Source organism: Olea europaea, chromosome 5 (assembly GCF_002742605.1).
Source record: "Olea europaea var. sylvestris chromosome 5, O_europaea_v1, whole genome shotgun sequence".
In the NCBI taxonomy this organism is placed as follows: Eukaryota; Viridiplantae; Streptophyta; class Magnoliopsida; order Lamiales; family Oleaceae; genus Olea; species Olea europaea.
In genome coordinates, this window is record NC_036241.1 from 3244112 (window position 1) to 3265879 (window position 21768).

Sequence of the window (21768 nt, forward strand, 5' to 3'; positions counted from 1 at the left end):
TTGGAAGATTTGTGTGATCTTGGGCTGATTCCTTAGTGGATGTTATTATGCCTTGTGATTTCTCTTGAGATAAGTCTTGGTGACTTTATATCTGCTGTACTGCTGAAATATTCTTGTATTTTACTGCCTGATTTTTGGGGCTTTATAGTACAATCGAGCTTTATCCATTTTAATGAATGCTCAACAGGGGAATAGGCATTAGAAGTGGTCGCCGAACCTCTGGGGCTTCGGCCGAAAAAATTTTGTGTTCATTTTACAATTTTTAGCACTTTATTTTACTGTTTGTTGTCTTTGGTTTAAATCTTGATTAATTCTCGGACGCTTCTCGACTTTCAACTTGTAGCAAGATTCATCTATTAAAGAAAAAGGTCAGGAAATAAAGAAATGAAGGTCCCCTTCTATTTACCTTTATCTCAACTCCCAAAAATGATACATCTAAATAATCAACCATGTAAGAAATTTTTAAATCAAAAGGCCATAGGAAACTAGATTAGATGCCTACTCATGCACGCATTGATCAAAAGTATGAATAAACATATACACTAATAAAACCCAATCGTTCTAGTAATAATACATTTCAGCTCTGATTCAATTAATGTACTTTTTTTTTTTTGTCCCTTCTTGACATTCCAACGACATAAACTATAAATGAAATAAAACAGAGACAGTGCATTCCTAACTATGTACACATAGGGGATCATAATTATCATTAAATCGTGGCCATATTAAATTCTGAAATATGAATTCACGAGGATCATAATTTTCTAAACAATAAGAACTCGTGTTTGGTAACACGTCAAGTTAAAAAAATTTGGGGAGTTACATTCTAGGTCAAGCATCATGATATATCTAAAACAGCGTACAAATTCAGGACGATGAATTGTTTGATGTAAAGGTCTTGGAAAATTATCTTTAGCAACAATTCCTAAAGATAGCAATACACTTATCCTATTAGAATTAGTGACCAAAATTTTATACCTGTATTCGCTAGTGCAATATTTTGATGGCACACAGGATGGGTGCAGAAAGTAATGGGTGATCTACACTTAATATTCCCATCTTTCTACTGATTAAACCCTAACTTTAAGTAGGAAACATTAAACTTTTGCAATAAAGTTTAGGTTTAGGTTACTATTGATCCATGGTTGCAACTAGATCGATTGAGTTAATAACCATTCATTTTTGCGATATCAAGGATAGTAACTCGTGCATGAGAAAAGAGTTACTTTGAAATCGCCATTCATCCAAAATTCACTAATTCAAAAGAAGCACATTAATTGATCCTTCATTTATGATGTTCCAACAATATAACAAAATAAATAATCAGGTATATCTTGCAAACTTCCTTCAAAGATTGAATTGATGCAGTATAAGACATCTAGAACAGTGTACAATTTCATCACGAAGACAGATTTGACATAAAGGTCTTTGAAAGGTATGTTTAGCAAACAAGCAATTCTTAAAGAAACTCATTTCCTATAACTATTAGTGATCCAAATTTGACTCTTCCAATTGTTACGTGTGATGATTTTTCAAGAATCATTTGCAAACTGAACTACAGATAGGTTCACTGCCAAATTGATGTCATAGTATATGACATCCTTGTTAGTTCAAGTGAAAATATCTCTAATCAATAAAGAAACAAGGAAATAAACTATAAAAACATAAATTCTTGATTTGGTGGTCGTTTTTGGTAATCATAACGTTTTTCAACTGTAAACTTCCTAAAATAATAATAATAATTCTAATTTAAAATTTTAAAAAAAATAATTATATGGTACTAACTTCCTCAATTAAATTGTTCATCTTTAAGTGTATAATTAATTGTTCTTTGAGAATCTACAAAAAATAGTCCTTCTTGTGTACAAATTAGCATGGTAGAAGAAACCCAGGAGATATAAAATTTGAAATCCGACTAAATGTTATCATAGCAGTTCGCACGTTTAATGCACACCTATAAAATCAAGATAAGATTTTATTTTTTTTAAAGTCCATCAGGCATTTATTCATACCAACCCTCACTTAAGGCGGAAGAAAACCGTAATAAAAACCGATCAGTCAATAAAAATAATGAATAATCTCAACTCCTATCAATTTAATCAAACAATGGAAAAAAGCCTATCTTTTCTGATGAATGTACACTGCACCCATCTTGTCTAGACGGATCAAGCCTCGACAAAACCTTGGTAGTTCCATGCATGATAAGAACCATTCTATCTTCCCCTTAGCACCTAACTTCGCTAGCTCATCCGCAACCTGATTAGCTTCTCTATACTAATGCATCATGTGAAAATCAAACTTCTTGAGAAGGACTATGAGAACTTCCCAAAAATCCCACAAGTACCATAACGTACATTTTCTTGTCAGAATCCAGGATACCACTAACAACGAATCACATTCAACATCCACTTGATATAATCCCAAATCCTGACACAAGGTCAGTCCATCAGTAAGCACTCCGCCTCATTGTTAGTGCCATACTGAAGAAAGAAGAGAAACCTACTATCAACCTGCCCGTTTCATCCTTTACAATCCGACCACCACCAACAATACCTGGGTTACCTAGACAGTTTCCATCTACATTTAGCTTTACTCTGCTCGCCGTCGGTTTAGCCCATTTAACAATTCAAAGAGGTCTCTCCTGATTCACCATTGGACTGATATCAAAGTTTCTAAGAAGTAATTCTTCTGACCGCGAGAACTCGTTCTTTTTTCAAATTGGATGACACATGTTGCAGCCAGAATTTTATCGAACGAAAAATCTGCTCCACAGTTTCATGAACACCTTCCATTCTCGCTTTACAATGTCTCATCCATAGCCTCCACGCTAGTATAGTTGGAAGTAACCCTTGTAAGTACCCAACTTGTGATTTTTTACCTGCAATGGCCCACCATAAATTTACTCTATCATACCAGTTTTGTTTAGATCTCCACCGAATACCCAAAGCCACTGAAACTTTCCTCCAAACTTCATTTTCCACCTCACCTGTACTAAGAACATGGTTGGGTGTTTCTTCATTTCCCGTAAGGCAGCAATCACAACGAGAAGCTAAGGCTACACCCATTTGCCGAACTCTACTATCAACACTTAAAACTTTAGAAAAAGCCTTCCACATTATCACTGACATTCTTTTTGGGAGTGCAGAATGCCATACCCATCTACCCCAAGAGGTTTGGGGCTGTCGAACTCTAATCATGTCCCATGCACTCTTGGAAGAGAATGTTACTTGACTATTCAATTTCCAAATAAGAACATCATCTCCCTCTCTACATTTACTCACCTTAGCCATAACACTAGCGGCTTTATCTTTCCCTACAAGTTGCAGTAATTGATTCATATTCCAACCACTATCCAAGCAAATATCTTTGATTCTAAGAGTTGGTTGATCAATATGTGATGCTTTCCGTGACAAAGGGCCATCATCTAACCAATGAGCATACCAGAACGAGATAGAACCCTCCCTAATCTGCCATTGACTATTATTAATCACATCAGGGATGCATCCCACAACAGAGCACCAGAATCGAGAGCATATACAACGTAAATTGGAGACATCAATCAAACCATGCTTCGTATATTTTGCTCGAAAAAAAGTTGCCCATAACCAATCTGATGACAGTAATTTCCATACAAACTTCATGTGTAGGGCACGCTGGACATCTTCAAATTTCCTAACTCCGATCCCCCCCATGACCGGTTTACAAAGTTTATCCCAAGAACACCATTTCTTCCTAGTCCTTCCATTAACCTCACCCCAAAAGAAAGATGAGATGATGGAATTGAGTCTCTTAAAAATAGATTTTGGAACATTCAACACAGATAACAAATGGGTAGCCATACACGTGAGAACATGACGAAGTAAGACCAATCTGTCCCCTAGTGACAGCAATTGAAGCTTCCAACCTACAATTTTCTTTCTGATTTTCTCCACCAAGGGCTCAAGATGGCAAGTAGTTAAACGACCCTGGACCACTGGAACACCCAAGTAGATAACTGGAAATTGACCCTCCTTAAAACTACTCTCCCTTAGTGTTACTCCTTTCCAAGTCACAGAACAATTTTTTGAGAAAAAAATAGCACTCTTTTCCTTGTTGATCTTTTTACCAGACCAGCTCTCATATAGACCTAGAACTTCCTGAGCTCTCTGATAAACCTTTTCCCTCCATTGGCAAAAATGATTAAATCATCAGCATACAACAAATGAGTTATCACAGTCATGCCCCTAGGATCTGAGAAACACCCAATCCGTCCTTCCTCAAAACCCCTCTTCAGCATTCTAGTCAACACCTCTTGCATGATAATAAACAAATAAGGGGATAAATGATCTCCTTGACGAAGACCACGCGATGATTTAAAAAACCTTGCATGGTTCCATTCATCATCACTGAGAACCATGGTGTGGATATACACCGTTCAATTAACTTACAAAACCTCGTCGGAAACCCAAAGGATGATAAAATATGAAGTAACAAATGCCACTCCACCCTATCATATGCTTTAGCCATATCTACTTTAATCATCACATATCCACCACAAACCTTTTTATTAAGAGAGTTCACTAATTCTTAAGTGAGTGTAATGTTCTCGAAAATACTTCAACCAGGGATGAAGGCTCCTTGCTCTTGAGAAATAATTCTACAAAGTATAACACTCATTCTCTGCACCAAAATCTTCGAAAATATTTTGTACACAACAGAGCAAAGATTGATTGGTCGAAACTTATCAAAACCGCTAGGATTCTCCACCTTTGGGATCAACACTATATAGGATGATGTATAAAATCGAGAAAGCACCCCTCTTTCAAAAAACTCCTTTGTTGCCTCCACTAGATCCCCTTTTATAATATCCCAGCACTTGATAAAGAAAGCTGATCCATATCCATCAGGCCCAGGTGTGCTATCCATAGGTATCTAATGAGTTGTAGTTCGAACCTCCTCTTCAATCAGCAAAGCACATAGCATCTGTCCTTCCTCTTGAGAAACTGCAGACTCAATGATATGAGACAAATCTGGCACAATTTCGCTTTCCTTGCTCGCAAGGACAGTCTAAAGATATTTCACAGCTTCTGCATGTATTTGCTACGGAGTCGACAGAATAGTGTCGTCTGTAAGCTTTATCTGATTTAACTTTGATTTTCTTCGTTTTTGCAAGACTACAGCATGATAAAATTTAGAATTGTTATCACCGTAAGACAACCATTTCTTTTTTGCCAGTTGGAACAATCTAATTTCCTCTCTTCTTTGCCATTCCTCCAATTCAATTTTAGATATCAAGTATTCTTGTTCTACCACATTAGAATATGCAACTTGTAACCTGCTATCGAGAGCCTCCACATGTTATTCTAACTCCAAAATAACATTATCAACTCTCCCAAAAATCTCTTTATTCCACACTTTCAAAGCTTTTTTAGTATCCTTCAGTTTAGCCGCTAATTTTTCTAAGCCACCCAACATCAAACCACTATCTCCCAATCTCCATGCTGCCTCCACAAGTGGTAAAAAACCCTCATGCTCACACCACATTCGTTGGAACCGAAATGGAGTCGGGCCATACAAAGCATACTTTTTTTGCAAGTTAATAGTCATAGGGCGGTGATCAGCAGATGTTCCCGACATGTACTTCATACTTGCTTCCAGGAAGTCACGTAACACCTCCTCATTTACCAGTGTTCTGTCCAGCCGCACCCAACTTCTAGTCAAGCCCTCACGTCCATTGCACCAAGATAATTTTCTACCTAGAACTAGCAACTCCAAGAGACCACACTTGTCAATGCACTCGTTAAAATCTTCCATAGCCTAAAGAGGTCTAGGGTGGCCACCCACTCACTCAGAGTCATTTCTAATGATATTGAAATCGCCAGAGACCGCCTAAGGAAGGCCACTCACCCTAACATTCTCCAACTCCTGCCAAAGTATCCTCCTTTCCAAAGCATTACATTTCGCATAAATGAACGATACTAACATCTTATATTCTCCCTTCATGAAAACTTCATGTAAAGCTTGATCCGAGAAATAAACCTAGTCAACCTTGTAATCTTCACTCCAAAAAACCCATAACTTACCTCTTGTTTTCTTATTTGATATAAAGTTTGGCAACTTTATTTTACAAGCCAAAAGCTTCATTTTTTCTTCCCCATGAAAAGGTTCCGCAATCCCTACACTGCAAGAAATATATAGTTTTCCTACAAAAATTCCACAGACAAATTAAAATTTGTGGGGCGGAGTTCACTTTTCCCTACAAAAGGACATTTCGTAAGGATATGATTTGATTCAAAATTTTTAATAATGGAAGGGCTTGTACCCACAAAAAATTATATTTTTTTTAAGACAATAAATTTTGAAGGGCAAGATATATCTTTAGCCTACAAAAAATTTGATTTATTTGCAGGCTAATAATTAGTGGGAAATTTTTCCAATTTAAAACACGCAAAATTTTTAAAACATAGAAAACAGCCGCTTTTTCCTCTTTTCCATCACTGTGCGTGAGAGAACCATGGAAGAACTGCCGCCTTCTTCCTCAACAATCGACCACCACCCGCCACCTAGACCACCGGATCCCACTACCATTCGAACCCCCTCACCTTCCTCTTCAACCTCTTGTCGTCACCTAACTGTTATTCCTCTTCCATTGTTTCTTACTTTCAGAAATCAAAAGAATTCTCCATGGAAGCAAGCCGTTTTAAGCGTTCATCATAGCGAGAAGAGGAGGTGGTAATTTCTCTTGTTTAAATCTTCTCTTTGTATGTCATGATGTAACTTATTTGTTGAATTATTATCATCTTTGCCTTCTACTGCCAAAACCCTCGAGGTTAAAACCGTTCTTCATTAATCCTTTTTTTTTTTTCATTTTTCAAGGGGAAATTTAAAAATGACTGTTGATTCTCGTGAAATCTTCAATTTTACATTTATGGGAAACTTCAAAGAAAACTTAATCTATTTAGAAATTAGGCGTGGCTGGTTTCATGAATCAAGTAGATGATGATTAAAATTTTACATTAATTTAGAAGTTAAAAAATTATTGGAAAGATGTTAGGTCTTCATTTTACATTAAAAAAAAAAAAGGAATCCCATGTTATTTTCGTGAATTAATAGTGAATCCATTTAAATCTGGACAGAATGATGAATGGAAGATTACAAAAATTTCTCCACATTCTTCTTTGTATGCTGATTGTGATAAGAACATAAGGATTTTTGGTTGATATTACTTATGTTCAAAGTGTTGTGGCAAAAGGAGCAGGTAAAACATTAAGGGTCAACATTTAGAACAAAATATTTTTCTGCTTTGTGCTCGCAGTTTGTTTAGACGGTAGTAGTTTGTTTAGACGGTAGTCCACCAGCATATCATTTTGATAGGGGATCTGGTGCAGGAATTAATATATATATATATATATATATATGGCGGAAGAATGGATCATTGAAAGATTGTACTTTAGATCATCCTAGGAAATAAGAGTAGTTGCCTGATTATTTTTTTTAGGAGAATATAATTCATACAATAGGAAAAGATGTAGTGACTATGTTTGAAACATAGTAAAAATGATGATGTTGAGATCAACAAACATCACAATGGAATTGATTAAATTATATAGAATGAAACTTATCTTCTTCTTGTTGCATTTTTGGCAATCAAACAGAGTATTTCTCTTTTGATTTTGCCATCCAGGTACCAGAGATATATTTGGCCAAATACTTGAAGAAGGAATGAAGAATGTTGAAAATGTATGATTTTCTCTCATGTTTTTTCCTCCAACTTAAAATGTAATCTTACTTGCTATTGTTAACTTGAGTTTTCTTATGTAGGCCATTCTGTCTGGATGTTCAGCCGGTGGATTGGCATCGATTTTGCATTGTGATAACTTCAAAGCTCTTGTTCCCATGGTTGCTAAAGTAAAGTATTTTGCTGATGCATGGTATTTTATTAACGCGTAAGATTTTTTATGAAGGGCATGGTACCCAGACAAAATAATTTGATATGTACAAGAATCACGTTCTTTTGTTTCATGTGGATCCAACATCTTTCTTTTTATCCTCTATAACAGGAAGGATATCTCTGGAGCACCACATATAGAGGATTTCTATTATGATGTTGTCAAGACACACAGTGAACCAATCACAGAGCCAGTGGGTGCAGGCATTCCTACAAACCCCCCATTTACGATATTAATGTACCAGACTAGATCAAATTGGCATTTATAAAGGTACATGGTTGATTATGGTGAAGTTCTGTTCTTGGTAAACTATTATTCCAGCAATATATGTCTATTTTAAGTTGTCGAACTAAATCTTATGCTCAACAAAGAAAGGTAAAGATGGATTGAAGTAATTTCATCTTTGTTTCTTTAGTTCCCAGGAGCAGCCTTTGAATTGATAACTATGACTATAATATCTTATAACGGCATGACATTTTAATTTTAAAACGTATTTTTTTGATCCCTTAACAACTCTAAGAGTGATTAAAATAGTGTGAAAATGCTGAGTCTTCTCTCTTATTATCTATATTCTGTTATAGAATGTTAAGAAGACTTCCTTCTTATATAGGTTTATTGGAAAACTGCAGCAAGACATTCCTGGTGAACTGGTCAATAAATAGTTAGAGGGGCTATGTGTTATCTATTACTTAATCCACCTTCACAAGCATCAGGGTGATTTCATTGCTACAAGCTGCATAACTCAAAAGCAGGCTAGCTAATGATCAATTCAGAGTCTTGTATTCTTTTACTCTATTTTCTTTGAATCACTAGTTAATTCTTTTTTTACTCTTTTATTAGATGCCTGTAAATTGAAAATTGTCTAATTTGGATTTGGATGAACTATAAATTTTGTTATATTTTTGTTTTGGTAAAATATTTTGGATTCAATACTACATTGATTGATACATGTTTAATAATTTATAGTCTTTGGCCTTTTTATATTATTTTGAATAAGGTTAAAAAAATTACTACAATATATTATTATTATTATTATTATTATTATTATTATTATTATTATTATTATTATTATTATTATTATTATTATGAAATAATTTAATTTCTTCCTACAAATTCTTTCAAAATAACATACAAATATATTTTCCCCACAAATTTTTTTTGTAAATAGGGTTTAACCCACAAAATAATACGTACCATGTTGTCATAAATATTTTTTCCCACAATTTATTTGTAGAAAAAAACACAATGTAGGGAAAAGCGTGATTGTTTTGTGGGTAAAATTAACTTTAGCAGACGAATGATTTTGTTGGGGAAAAACTTACACGACGAATTGTGTTTGTCTCCAAAGGGTTCGTAGGGAAAAACCTTAGCCCACAAATTTAAAAAAATTATCGTCTTATACCTTTTCCCTCAATGTTTGCCCCACAAATATGCCTACAAACATTTTTCGTATGCAAAAATTTTTTCCTACAAATATGAACCTTTCTCTACAAGTAAAATTTGTAGGGAAAGCATCAATTTCTTGTAGTGCTAGTATTTCTACATTGAATTTCCTCACTAACTTTTCCATCCTTCCTTTTGATGTGCCCACCCCTCGTACGTTCCACATTAATAGTTGATCAATCATAAGTCAAGTTTAGTAGGGCGTGCTCGCGCCCTCTGTGATGCTCTAGTAACCTGGGGAATAGTCTTCTATACTTCAGTATATTGTTTATGGACGTCTAAATTAGACCAATAGTCTGGGTCTTTCTTCCCTTCGCATCCCCTTATTTCCTTTTCACAATTAGACTCATGATGGATAGGACGCTGTTGTTGTTCTTCTCCACCATCTTGCACATTCACATCATCACCATCAATAGGATACCTCTCATTCCCTACTGGTATCTGGTCATTTACGGCCTCCAAATCTTCATCAACCACTTTGAAAAAGTCCTTCACAATGTCAATGCTGGACGAAGCTTCCTTCCCTGCACCTATATCAACATGTGTTGAATCATCTTTCATAGTCAAATCCTCACTTAATTCATCCTCCAATAGTTCAAGCTCCCTCTCTGCAATTTGAGTTTTCCCTACCCTAGTCGAACCACTATCTCATGTATTCACCAAGGGGTCAACCTCCTTAAACCTCACCATAGCATCACACAAACTCTCACTCTCCTTGACAAATTTACCTACCCCCACCGACGATTCCCCCTTCTTAATTCGAGTAATCTCCAGTTGCCCAACTATTTCATCCACCTTATCTTTATTTTTCGCCATATCCTGCCCTTCTTTCTTGCACCATTCCTGTCTCTCCATCACTTTTTGAGGGAGCACACGGCTCTGTCCAACCCGACACATAGATTCAGGATGACCTTGCCGACCACATTTGATACAATAGAAACATGGCTTCTCATACTGAACCTCTTGCCAAAATGTCTTCGATGAAGTAACAATAGGAAAACTACTGACTGGTTCTGCAAGGAAATCCACTTCAATACACATTCTAGCCCATGTGGCCCGAGACCAATTCAATGTTGCATGGTTAGTCCCCAAGTATCTTCCAAATCGAGTCGCCAAAATTCTTAAGCAATCTAGACTATACATATGCATCGACAAACCCGGTAAAAAGATCCACTGTGCAACAATAGAAGATTCTCTATTAAGATCAAACTCGACCGACCATTTCAAGAGACGAAATGTCGCCCCAGCCAACGATCGATCCTCTCTTGTCCACACATGCAAGTAATCTGCCTCGTTCTTCAATTGAATCAGCACATGTGAGGCATCCATGTAGCTAATTACTGGAATCACTTGAAGGCCCCAAGTTTTATTAACTGTCCGTTGAACCACATCAATATTTGGCCTCACCGTAAGGAATTTCATCACCAAAGCAAACCGTAAGTCCTCAGATAGGGTCTTCTCTTCCACATTTGTAAAAATAAACCCAAGCTCACTGTTAATCAATTTTGGACCTCACATTGTGATGGCCATATCCATTTTTATCACCGTCTGATTAATCCCAGTTTTCTCGCGCGGCTTGACAACCTCCGAATACAATCTGTTGTGTTGCACTCCAACCGGAAACCCACCTATTGTGGCTCCACCCTGATGCTCACCGGAAAGCCCTGCCAGAGCTGGTTGCACTGGCAAGACGGTAGTCATGGTAATCCCGTCTGCAGATGAGATTCAGCCTCGAGCCCTAATGGTTTTTTGTGAAATCACCCAATTCGCCCAAATTGCTTTTCTCTCTCCTCTGCGTTTTTAAAAGAGACTTATTTTTTCCTAATTCAATATAAGATGTTAGTTTGAATTTGGAGAGAACCCTTAGAACTATTTTCAAATAATTTGCATTCAATCTCAAGTTTTTCATCAACTGAAACTCTAGGTTTCCAAGTGCACTAACGTGGTAACAGTGCAACCACATTCTCTTTTCTCAAACAGTCCATGAAAACTAGCAGATTCCTTGTCAGTGAACATACCTGCAACCTTTCTCTTTCAAATCCAATCATTTTCCTACATTGCAAAAACAGTTTTATTAGTATACGTAGAAGATTTTAAATGTTTAAAAAGAAAAATAGTTATATTCAATAAGACATCATTGAATTCCAACTCATTTTACAAACCTTAAATAAAATAATTGTTTAGATGCTAAGATTTTTTTAAAACGCAAATATATTTGACTAATCATATGCTATTACAGTATAAATAATGAAATCTTCCTACTTTGTGTTTGTCTAATAATTTGATGACAACCAGTACTATTCTGAACCTATTTATATACCTACAACGTCGAACAGTTAACTCTCGTATTTTGGAATGTATATCATCACTCATCGACGACAGTAACCCAAAAAAATTGCATTAGATTTTTCTCATTTTTGACATTCGTACGACATAAATCGATAAATAAATCACAAGATTCAACGCTAATTCAAACAGTGCACATTTATTTATTTTTCCTTTTTGGCATTACATTGGCACAGAAGAATAAACGAAATAATATCATTAAGCACTAATTCATGCATTTCTATTAATTTATATTTCCATTTCAACTGACTTAATTAAGTCAATTCAAGCAATATCACATATGGGAATAACAAACAGAAATTATTTGACGCAAGGAAACATGTCCTTGATTTCCATTAACGCTATTTCACAACTTTTCTCCTAATAAGTTCCCGTAACCCCCTTAATTAATTCACGCATGCCAAGTTTTATTTCACATAATAGACAACAAATATAATTTGGGTTCCACCAATACAATTTAACACAAAACTGAAATCATGTTTCAAAATCCTATGAAACCTGACGAGGTGGTAACAATTTGTACATTAATTTTTTTAATTAACACCATAGTTCTTTTCAATCATAATACATTGAATTCCACACAGACCTTGCAAAAAAAAAAAAAAAGAATTTCTGAGATTCTAAGTTTTTTATTGGGACAAAGATATTATTGAAGAATCATATGCTTTCACCATATATATAAAAGAGATGCACATAAAACCTACTATGAATTCTTTTCAATGATTTTACTTTGTATTTGTCTCTAGTATTTTGATGACAAACATGGATATTAGGCCATCTCTAGCACTGCACCAAATTTTGCACCAAATTTTGTACCAAATTTTGCACCAAACCAAAATTCTTCTACAACCATTATACCAAAACTTACACCAAATGAACAGTGCTTTATTATTTTATTTATTCTTTCGATTTTTCTCAATGTATTTATTTTAAAAAATTATTTATTTATTTTATAACTATATATAAATTATTAAATCATAACTTCATTAAATTGACAAATATATTGATTACTAAATTATTCACATGTTTTATATATTATGTTAAATTGATAAAAATAATTGATTATATTATTAATTTATGATAAACAATTACGTTAAATTTACAAAAATAATAAACTTTACGTTAAATTAACAATTACGTTAATTATCATTGATTATATTATTAAAAATAATAAACTTTAATAATATAATTAATAGTGTAATTTTTTATTATTATTATTATTATTATTATTATTATTATTATTATTATAGAACGAAAATGACATAAATATCCTTAACCATTATCTTTAAAAAATGAAAAAGGGCAAAATGGACATTGCACCATTTGGTGCAAAAAAATGGTGTAATGAATAGTGCTGCACCAAATATGGTCCAGCACTATTCACTTTGCACCATTTTGCACCAAAATGGTGCAAAGTTTGGTATTGCATTGGACCAACTTTACACCAAAAAATGGTGCAACGGTACAACCATTGGAGATGTCCTTAGAATCCCAATGTTGAGTAGTCAACACTCATCTTATGCAATGTACATCATCACTCATCGAGAACACTAAATCGTAAAATTTACATTAATTTTTCTCCTTTCGGTATTCCAAAGACGTAAAAAGGAATAAACAAAATAATATGATTCAACGCTAATTCAAAGTTCAAACAATGTACATTTATTTATTTTCCTTTTTGGCATTCCAATGGCATGAAAGAATAAATGAAATAATATTTATGAATCAGCACTAATTTAAACAATGTTTATCAGATTATTCCCATTTTAAATTGGAACAGCATAAAATTAAAATGAATCATCCGATTCAGCTCTAATTCGAACAATTTACATTATCCATTTTTTGTTTGAACATGTAAGTGAAATAATTTGGAACTGAGCATTCTTAAAGGATATGCAAGTCAACCTAAAACCCAACTATATAGGGAATTGGTCTTCAAAAAGATTGAACTTTTCAAGGAATTCTAAGTTAATGAAATCATTAAATAATATTAACTTCATCAATTAAATAGATCCTCTAATAAGTTTACAAGAAATTGTAATTTGTAAATCAATTATAAAAAATAGTCAGCTGTGAACCAAATATCAAGGAAGAAAAATAAGTAGATCTAAAACTACGAAATCCGATGGAAGGGAATTATAGAAATTTGCACATTCAATGCACACTTATAATAAGAAAATAAGCAAGTTAATTTGAATTTTAGAGAGAACCTTTGGAGCACAAATTCGAACAATGTACATTTATTTTCCATTTCGGCATTCCAATTGCATAAAAAGATAAAAGAAATAATATGATTCACTAGTAATTCAAAAAAATATATATTAATTTATTTTTTCATTTCAGAATTGCAACAGCATAAAATTATAATGAATAATAATCTTCAAAATAAATTATTGTTTATTAAGTTTATAACTAAAAGAAATTATTACAAAATATCGACTTTAAAAATTAAAAGTAATTCTGATTTCTGAATCAATAAAAATAGGCATTAGCTAAGTACAAAATATCAAGGGAGAAAATCAAAGAGATGTAAAACAATGAAATGTGATTCCACACTAATTTTTAATATTAGGACCCCATTTATGTACAGTCAACTCTTGTGTTATGGAATGTACATAATCACTCATCAACAACACTAACTCAAAAATCTTACAATTTTTTATTTATTTTTTTGGGTCCTTTTCGGCATTTCCGAAGACATAAAACAGTTAATTTTAATAATATGATTCCACACTAATTCAAACAGTTCACATTTACTTGTTTTCCTTTTTGGCATTTCAATAGCATGAGAAGATAAAAGAAATAATATGATTCAAAATAATATTAATTTAAAAAAATTACAACAGCATTAAATTATATGTGAATAGTACAATTCAGCTCTGATTCAATTAATATACATTTTTAATTTTCCTTCTTTGTATTCCAACGACATAAAACTATAAGGCCCTATTTGATTGCCTACCATTTTCCATGAAAATAATCAAGATTTTTCAACTTTTGTGGTGTTTGGTAGGGAAATTTTTCCATGGAAAATATTTTCCACTTTCCTTGGTTACGTAGATAATTTCCAACTTTTTTATGAATTTGTATTCTCGCCAAAATGGTGAGAATTCATTTTCGATCATACTGTAGCGATTTTTTTTCCTCTTTTTTTTTTTCTTTTTTTTTTTTTGAAATGAAAATAAATTTTAAGAATTATCGTAAAAAAATATTTCTCTTTAATTGACAATTTCTATATAAAATAAAGTCAAACGAATACCAAAAGATAGATGATTTTCTTGATTTTTTTTTTTTGTTGGTAATGGAAACAAATTTTATCCCCAATACCAGTAAATTCAATCCCTTTAATTAATAATTTTCATGTAAAACAAAATCAAACGAACACCAAAAAATACTTTTATTTCAACATTTTCCACATGAAAAATTATACCAATCAAATACAATAAATTGATAATTTCCAGGAAAATAATTTCTAGACAATTTAATTCCCCGAAATTCGTTTTCTTTCCACCCAAATTCCACATTTGAAATCAAACATACCCTAAATGAAATAATATAGACACGTTGCATTCCTAACTATGTACACATTAGGGCCATAGTAAATTTTAAAATATGTATTCATTGGGATCATAATTTTCGAAACAATAAGGATATGCAAGTCAATATGAATCCCAACTCCATATAGAATAGATTTTTTAGGAAAGATTGAACTTTTGCAATAAATTTTGGTTAAGAGTTTCCACTGACTTATTGCTGCTACTAGAGTGATTGGGTTCTTCTGGTGAATGGGTTTCTTAACCATATAAATCAATGTGTACCAGAATAGTGCGCACTAGTAGGTGTAAATATTGTGTCGTATGACCGTTTGATTTGATAACTATTAGCAACAACAATTGTGAGAATCATTGGAGAAATAAGGAGACACGTGAGAGTCAGTGGAGGAATAAGGAGACACATGATTCTTGGAGAAAAAAGGGTGAAGACTCTCACAATCTAACCTCAATTAGTGGAGAGACGTTGAGTGATCTTGGAGCTCTAACTGTAACTAGTTCAAACCGGGATGATGATCCAATCGAGCCTGTATTCTCTGAAAGTTCAAATTTGCATGGTAGTTCAACAAACTCCAAATATTTAGGGAACCTCTGCTATCAAACCTCTCCAGTTATCAAGATGTCAACGCAACAAGTGGAGAGCAAATCGGATTGTTAAACCACAACCCGATTTTTTGGGATTTCTATTTTATTTGAATTCTGTAATCTCTGTATTTTTTTCATTTTAAATACCTCACTTGTATAGCCAAAGTGTTCACATTACAATCTGAGTACCACTTTTCATTCAAAACAAATTATTCCATCAGCTCAATTTTTTCATTATGGTATCAGAGCCATTGTGAACACTAAGCAACCCATCACAGATCAATTACTGTATTCTCTTTCACCATGACTACTCTGTCACTCAATGTTGGCAACTTTATCACCCTTTGACTCACCCCAAACAATGATCCCTTGTGGCGTGAGCAAGAATTGGCTCTTACTGAGAGTCAAGAGATGGTCGAGCATCTAACAAACGAAGATCTCGCTCCGACCAAATACACCATTCCCACAAATGCTGAAATTCAACACCACAATTAACAGACGCTTTCGTAGCATGGCAAAATTCAGATCATCTTCTTCGAGGGTGGTGTTGGGAATCTACTTATACATGCACAGTGGAAAATTAAAATTATTTCGATTTCCACCGAGGATCCCTTTGTATTTAGATAAAAATCGTGATAAAGATTGTACCTTTGAAGAATTTTGCAAACCTTTTACTTTTCTTTTCGTTCCAGTAATCTTGATTCGCCATCCACAGCTGTCCAATTGTCCAACCTCCAACAGTGATCCACACAGAGAACAAGATTGCAGTTACCAGGGTTTTCCTTTTATGCCAGCAAGAATAATAAGAACCATATGGACCTCAAACCCTAGCCATATATTTATATAAACCCAAACGGGCTTGGCCCAGTTCGGTCCAATATTTAATTAATCTATTTAATTAAATTCGGTCCGTAAATTAATTAATCAAATTAATTAATTCGGGAATATAAATAACAAATCCAATTAATTAATTTATCCAACGATTGTTCAATTAACCAATTGGCAATTTGCAATTTTCCAATTCTCTTTTGTGTCCTACCAATTAGGTTCCCGACCATGATGTCTAAAGACGTGAAATATTATTTTGATCTAATCAAAATTGATAAATTAAAACACCCTTTTAATTTATCGTCAATTCACACTCGCCGTCCCTAATTGACATTTAGTAATGTGTCAGGGCAATACATGTGACGGGAAATGTCACGTGGTATGACAAAACCAAACTCGTTCGTTTACCTTGAAACTATAATCCCTTCGTCAATATGATCCGATCAATTAAGAGATATGGAATTGTGTCAATCCATAATTTCGATCATATCTTTCACTCCACTATTAAGTCAATATAAGTCGAAAACTCCTTTTCGACTTATGAGTACATCTTGGCCAAGTATTTCGTTATCGACTTAATTGAATGAAATGCAGATCATAATCTCCTACTATCTAAGAGTGACGAATTCTTTATTGGTCAATCACAACCTTCATACGATTCTTGACGTACCCGAACGATGTCATATTAGCGGCCCTTTGCAGAGCAACATCCAATACCGTCAAAGTATGACTGTCCTCATATAAGGTACCATGACGACCTCAAGTCTAAGGACCAATTCCACTACCGAACGTTAGAGATTACCTACTGACACTCAGATAGTTATCCATGTGGAATCTCTTGGCGGGTCTCCAATGTTTTGTTCTATAATAAAACATCCACGTGTCATTTAAGTGTCACCGTACTTTAGCTTGTAAGATCAGCTACTTACTTTACAAGTAAGAAATGCCACACGTGATGGTCTATCTGTAATACTGATATCCGCATCTCGTTATCACTTACAACCACAGACGATTTAAGATTCAATCAGATGTAATTTGTATCTCAGAATCACAACGCCTTGTGATTAACAAATTACGAAGATTTGAATCTACGGACTCTATTATTCATTTAATTATCTATTAATTAAATAATAGATCTGTCATTTAATTGCATTAATTATATATAAAAATATTTATGTCCAAAGTTGATTGGACCTAGGGCATAATACTTACAGGTGGATCATTGGAACACTGTCTGAAGAAACTCTCGGACTCATCGTTGATCTCACACAGATCATGGAGTATGGGAGGCCCTCAAGAATGCATATGCACATGACTCACGAGAATGTGAGCTTACACTACGACAACAAGTGACCTATCTTCAAAAGGAAGACAATACTATTGACATGGTTGACTTCGGTCTATGTTTTAATTATAACAAACAAGATTTAATTTTGGTTCTAACAAACCTACTTTTGAATCATGATAGTTGAAATCAAATTGACCATCGCATCAAAATGAAGATTCATGGATAGGACAAGATAAATGCACTCATGAAGAACGAAACGAATGCCAATGTCAAGACGAATCAAGATCGAAGTCATAAACCTTGATGATCAATCATATTGAAGAAAATTATATTAGAACTCTTGAAGTTATATGTAAAGGTATAACATTTTAATATTTAGCAAAGAAGTCTCAGGAGCTCAAAATAAAATCATTCAAGGCAAAATTTATTTTTGAGAATTGAGCTATCGGACGATCCGATAAAGGTCTTTGCCCACGGTCAAAATTTTTAACGTTCTGACACCTAACTCACCAACGGCTAGTAGTCTTATCCGGTACGTACCGGATGGTCCGGTACACTTGTCCGGTAGGGCAGACTCTTGACCGTTAGGAAGATCTTTGAGAGCTATAAATATCACTCTCTTCACTATATATATAACTGTTTATGAGCATTAAGTGAAGTATTTTATTGATTCTCTCAACCTTATTTTTCACTCTTTTAAAGATCAAATCATTCATTTATTGAAAAACTTTTTGAGTGATCAAAAGTTGAAAAATCATTTTATCTCAACTAAAGTTTTTCAATCAAAACACTTGAGCTACCTTCTTTGCTATCAATTAAAGTGTTTACCTACTTCTCTCTTATATTCAAACTAAGTCTATATCATTTATTAAGAGAGAAGTTTTTCACTTGTAATTTCAATTCTCTTATTTTTGGATTGTGGGTCGTGTTGAGGTCCAGGAAATTTCAATGGTGTAAAAGGATCGGTGCTCCTTGATTGTAAGTCACCAGAAGCTTTGTAAAGGTTGGATTGCATCATAAGTCAATCAAATATAGCGGAAAAGGCCTTGCTCGTTACGAAGAGCTTGGTAACAGGGGACGTAGATCGTTGATTGGATCGAACCTCCTTATTACATCATTTGCTCTCTCTCTTCCCTTCCTCTTATTATTTTTGTGATATCTTGCTTACCTATTATTTTAATTGTTATTTGCTTAAATTCGAACTTATTTTCGAAAAAGTTTCAAATAACCAATTCACGCCCCCCTCTTGGTTAGTTGTTCTTGGGCTATCAAACACAACAATCACAGAACATATTCTCACCTTCAAAGGTCTCTATGTCAATTTATCAGACATTGGGAAGGCTATACCAGACCAAGAAAAAGTCTTCTGTCTTCTGACCAGCCTTGCTCCTCATTATGAAACATTTACAACAACCATGTTGAAGCTTCCAAGCCATCATACTCTGAGTTGGTCTCCCAACTCCAAAACTTTGATCAAAGGCGCAACTGGGTCTCTAACCACACAGATGTCCCAGCTTATTCTCTCACTCATTAGATGGCCTTTTTTGGACAGCAACAACAACGCTCACAGTTAAATTCTTTAGGCTATCATAGATCTTCACAAAAGTTCACCTCTAATGGTTGAGGCTTCCAAGCTCAACAGCAAAGCGACTCTCTTTCAGCAAACTCACAACGTCATCCTCCACCACCTGGTGAGCATCGCATGACACCTGCAGAGAGGGACAAATATCATGAACAACAATGCCAGTATTGTGGTATGATGGCCACATTGTTAAGATATGTTGGTAGGTGCCAAAGAAACCCATTCAACAAGATGAGATTCCACAAGCACTCTCAGCGCTCACACTGGACACCACCATTGTTGGCACCGAATGGACAACAGATGGAGCTTCCAACCATATAACAGGTAAGCTAGGTATGTTAACTAATATTTGTAAATAATCTAGTATTGACTCTGTGCTAAGTGGAAATGGGTCTTCCATGCCAATTCTTGCAATTGGTGATTCTTGTATAAAACAAAAGGCATCTACCTTGCCCCTCAACAATGTTCAGTTGGTTTCGAACCTAACAAAAAATTTACTTTCAGTAAGCCAGTTAACTAAACAATTTCCTGTTAATTGTGAATTTTCTAATGTTGATCTTTGTGTTAAGTAACGAGAAATAGGACAGGCGATGATAAAAGGGAAACACAAAGGTGATCTCTATGTTCTACCCACTTCTCCAAAATTGTATTTCTCCCATCGGTTCAAATTAGGCACTGCAAACGTTGGACATCAACGCCTAGGCCATCCTCAATCTTCAACTTTATAGTTGCTAAAAAATAAGGGACTTATTGAAGTCATATGGAAAATAAAATCTCAACATCTTTGTGATAGTTGTCAAGTAGGAAGACTTAGTCATTTCCCTTTCTCCTGTTCGGAACATTCAAGTACTAGAGTCTTTGAAAAAAATTCATTGTAATTTGTGGGGACCTACTCCCGTTTTATCTACTGCAAAATATAAATATTATGCTTGTTTGATTGATGATTTTTCTAAGTATACGTGGATTATTCCTTTGCACAACAAATCTGATTTATTTAATGCTTACTTAGCTTTTGAAAAATATGTTGCAAGACAATTTAACAAGCAAATTAAAAAATTTCATTCAGACAGAGGTGTTGAATTCATCAATTCAAAACTTTTGACCCATTTTTTGTCTACAGGGATTGTTCATCAGGTATTATCCCCATATACCCCTGATGAGTGTAATTCACTCATTAAACTAACATCTCTAAATCACGGGTTTTAGCTTGTTCTTGAGCACTTTTGAACATTTTGATATGTGTGTTCGTGTTGTTTTGTAGCTCAATCAGCATTCGAGGAAACGTTGGAGCTTGTGATGAATCTAAAATGGCGATCATAAAATGGGGGCATGAATTGGAGATAATAAAAAAAGATTGCAATGGAAAAGAAGCTTAGGAGATGATCGATTCAAGCGAGGAGCAGTTTGTTAGGCACCATGGCATCTAAATTGGGCGCCACTACACCCAACAAAAAGAGAATTTCCAGAAGTGATATGGGCGCCATGGTGCGGCGCCAGCACACATTCGCGGCACCATGGCACCAGATATGGGCGCCACGGCACTGGATCTCACAACACAGAAGAGTCCAAATTTTTTGATATTTCTCGACCCAAGATATTCCTTAACGATCCAAAACTCAGAGATAATATAATATCAAAATGAAAACCTAATTGGAGACGATTTTCTGGGATTTTCTCTGGGCGAAAAATGGATGTGAAGATCCATTCAAGAGACAAAGAGGAGAAATTGAATTGCATCAAGATTGACGGAAGAACAAGCGGCTTAAATCAATTTTTCTGAACCCTTATTTATTCTTTCCCATGTTCTTTATCTTGTATTTTGGCTTGTCGATCGATTCAAGCATGAACTAAATTTGTAGATCTAGGGTTAATGTAACCTATTTGAGACATGATTTGATTCTAATATAGTTATTTCTTTTAGTTTTCCAGAATTTATTTGTGTTGTTTTATGCTTAATGCTTTCAATTGCCTGACACCATTTGAATGAACCGATGTTTTAAATTTTGACGCTCGAGAGAGGGAAATTTAGACATGATCTGGAACAACATAACCTAGATTTGTAGGTTTCAAGAAAAAGTGTAAATCTTTGAGTGGTAAAATAAGAACCAAGAGTTTTAATAATCTTTATATGTTTAATTTGGAATATAGATATTGGTGTTAAAATATAAAGATAGGTTCTTTTGGTGCTCGAGAGAGGAAACAAAATTAAATTAGGGT

General features: G+C 34.4%; 1 protein-coding gene across 2 annotated transcripts; it reads left to right on the forward strand.

The window, feature by feature from the left end:
• Positions 1-7608: 7608 nt before the first annotated feature.
• LOC111394923 (pectin acetylesterase 7-like) lies at positions 7609-8800 on the forward strand. Of its 2 annotated transcripts, XR_002702762.1 has the most exons (4): positions 7609-7719; positions 7801-7925; positions 8040-8198; positions 8539-8800. XR_002702762.1 is itself a non-coding variant. In XM_023020970.1 (3 exons), exons 1-3 carry the CDS (start codon positions 7702-7704, stop codon positions 8194-8196), a joined length of 300 nt encoding a protein of 99 aa, XP_022876738.1. In that variant the 5' UTR covers positions 7609-7701; the 3' UTR covers positions 8197-8302. The 2 variants fall into 2 exon arrangements, 1 of the variants encoding a protein (XP_022876738.1); XM_023020970.1 differs by lacking the exon at positions 8539-8800 and having other exon boundaries at positions 8040-8302.
• Positions 8801-21768: the final 12968 nt, after the last annotated feature.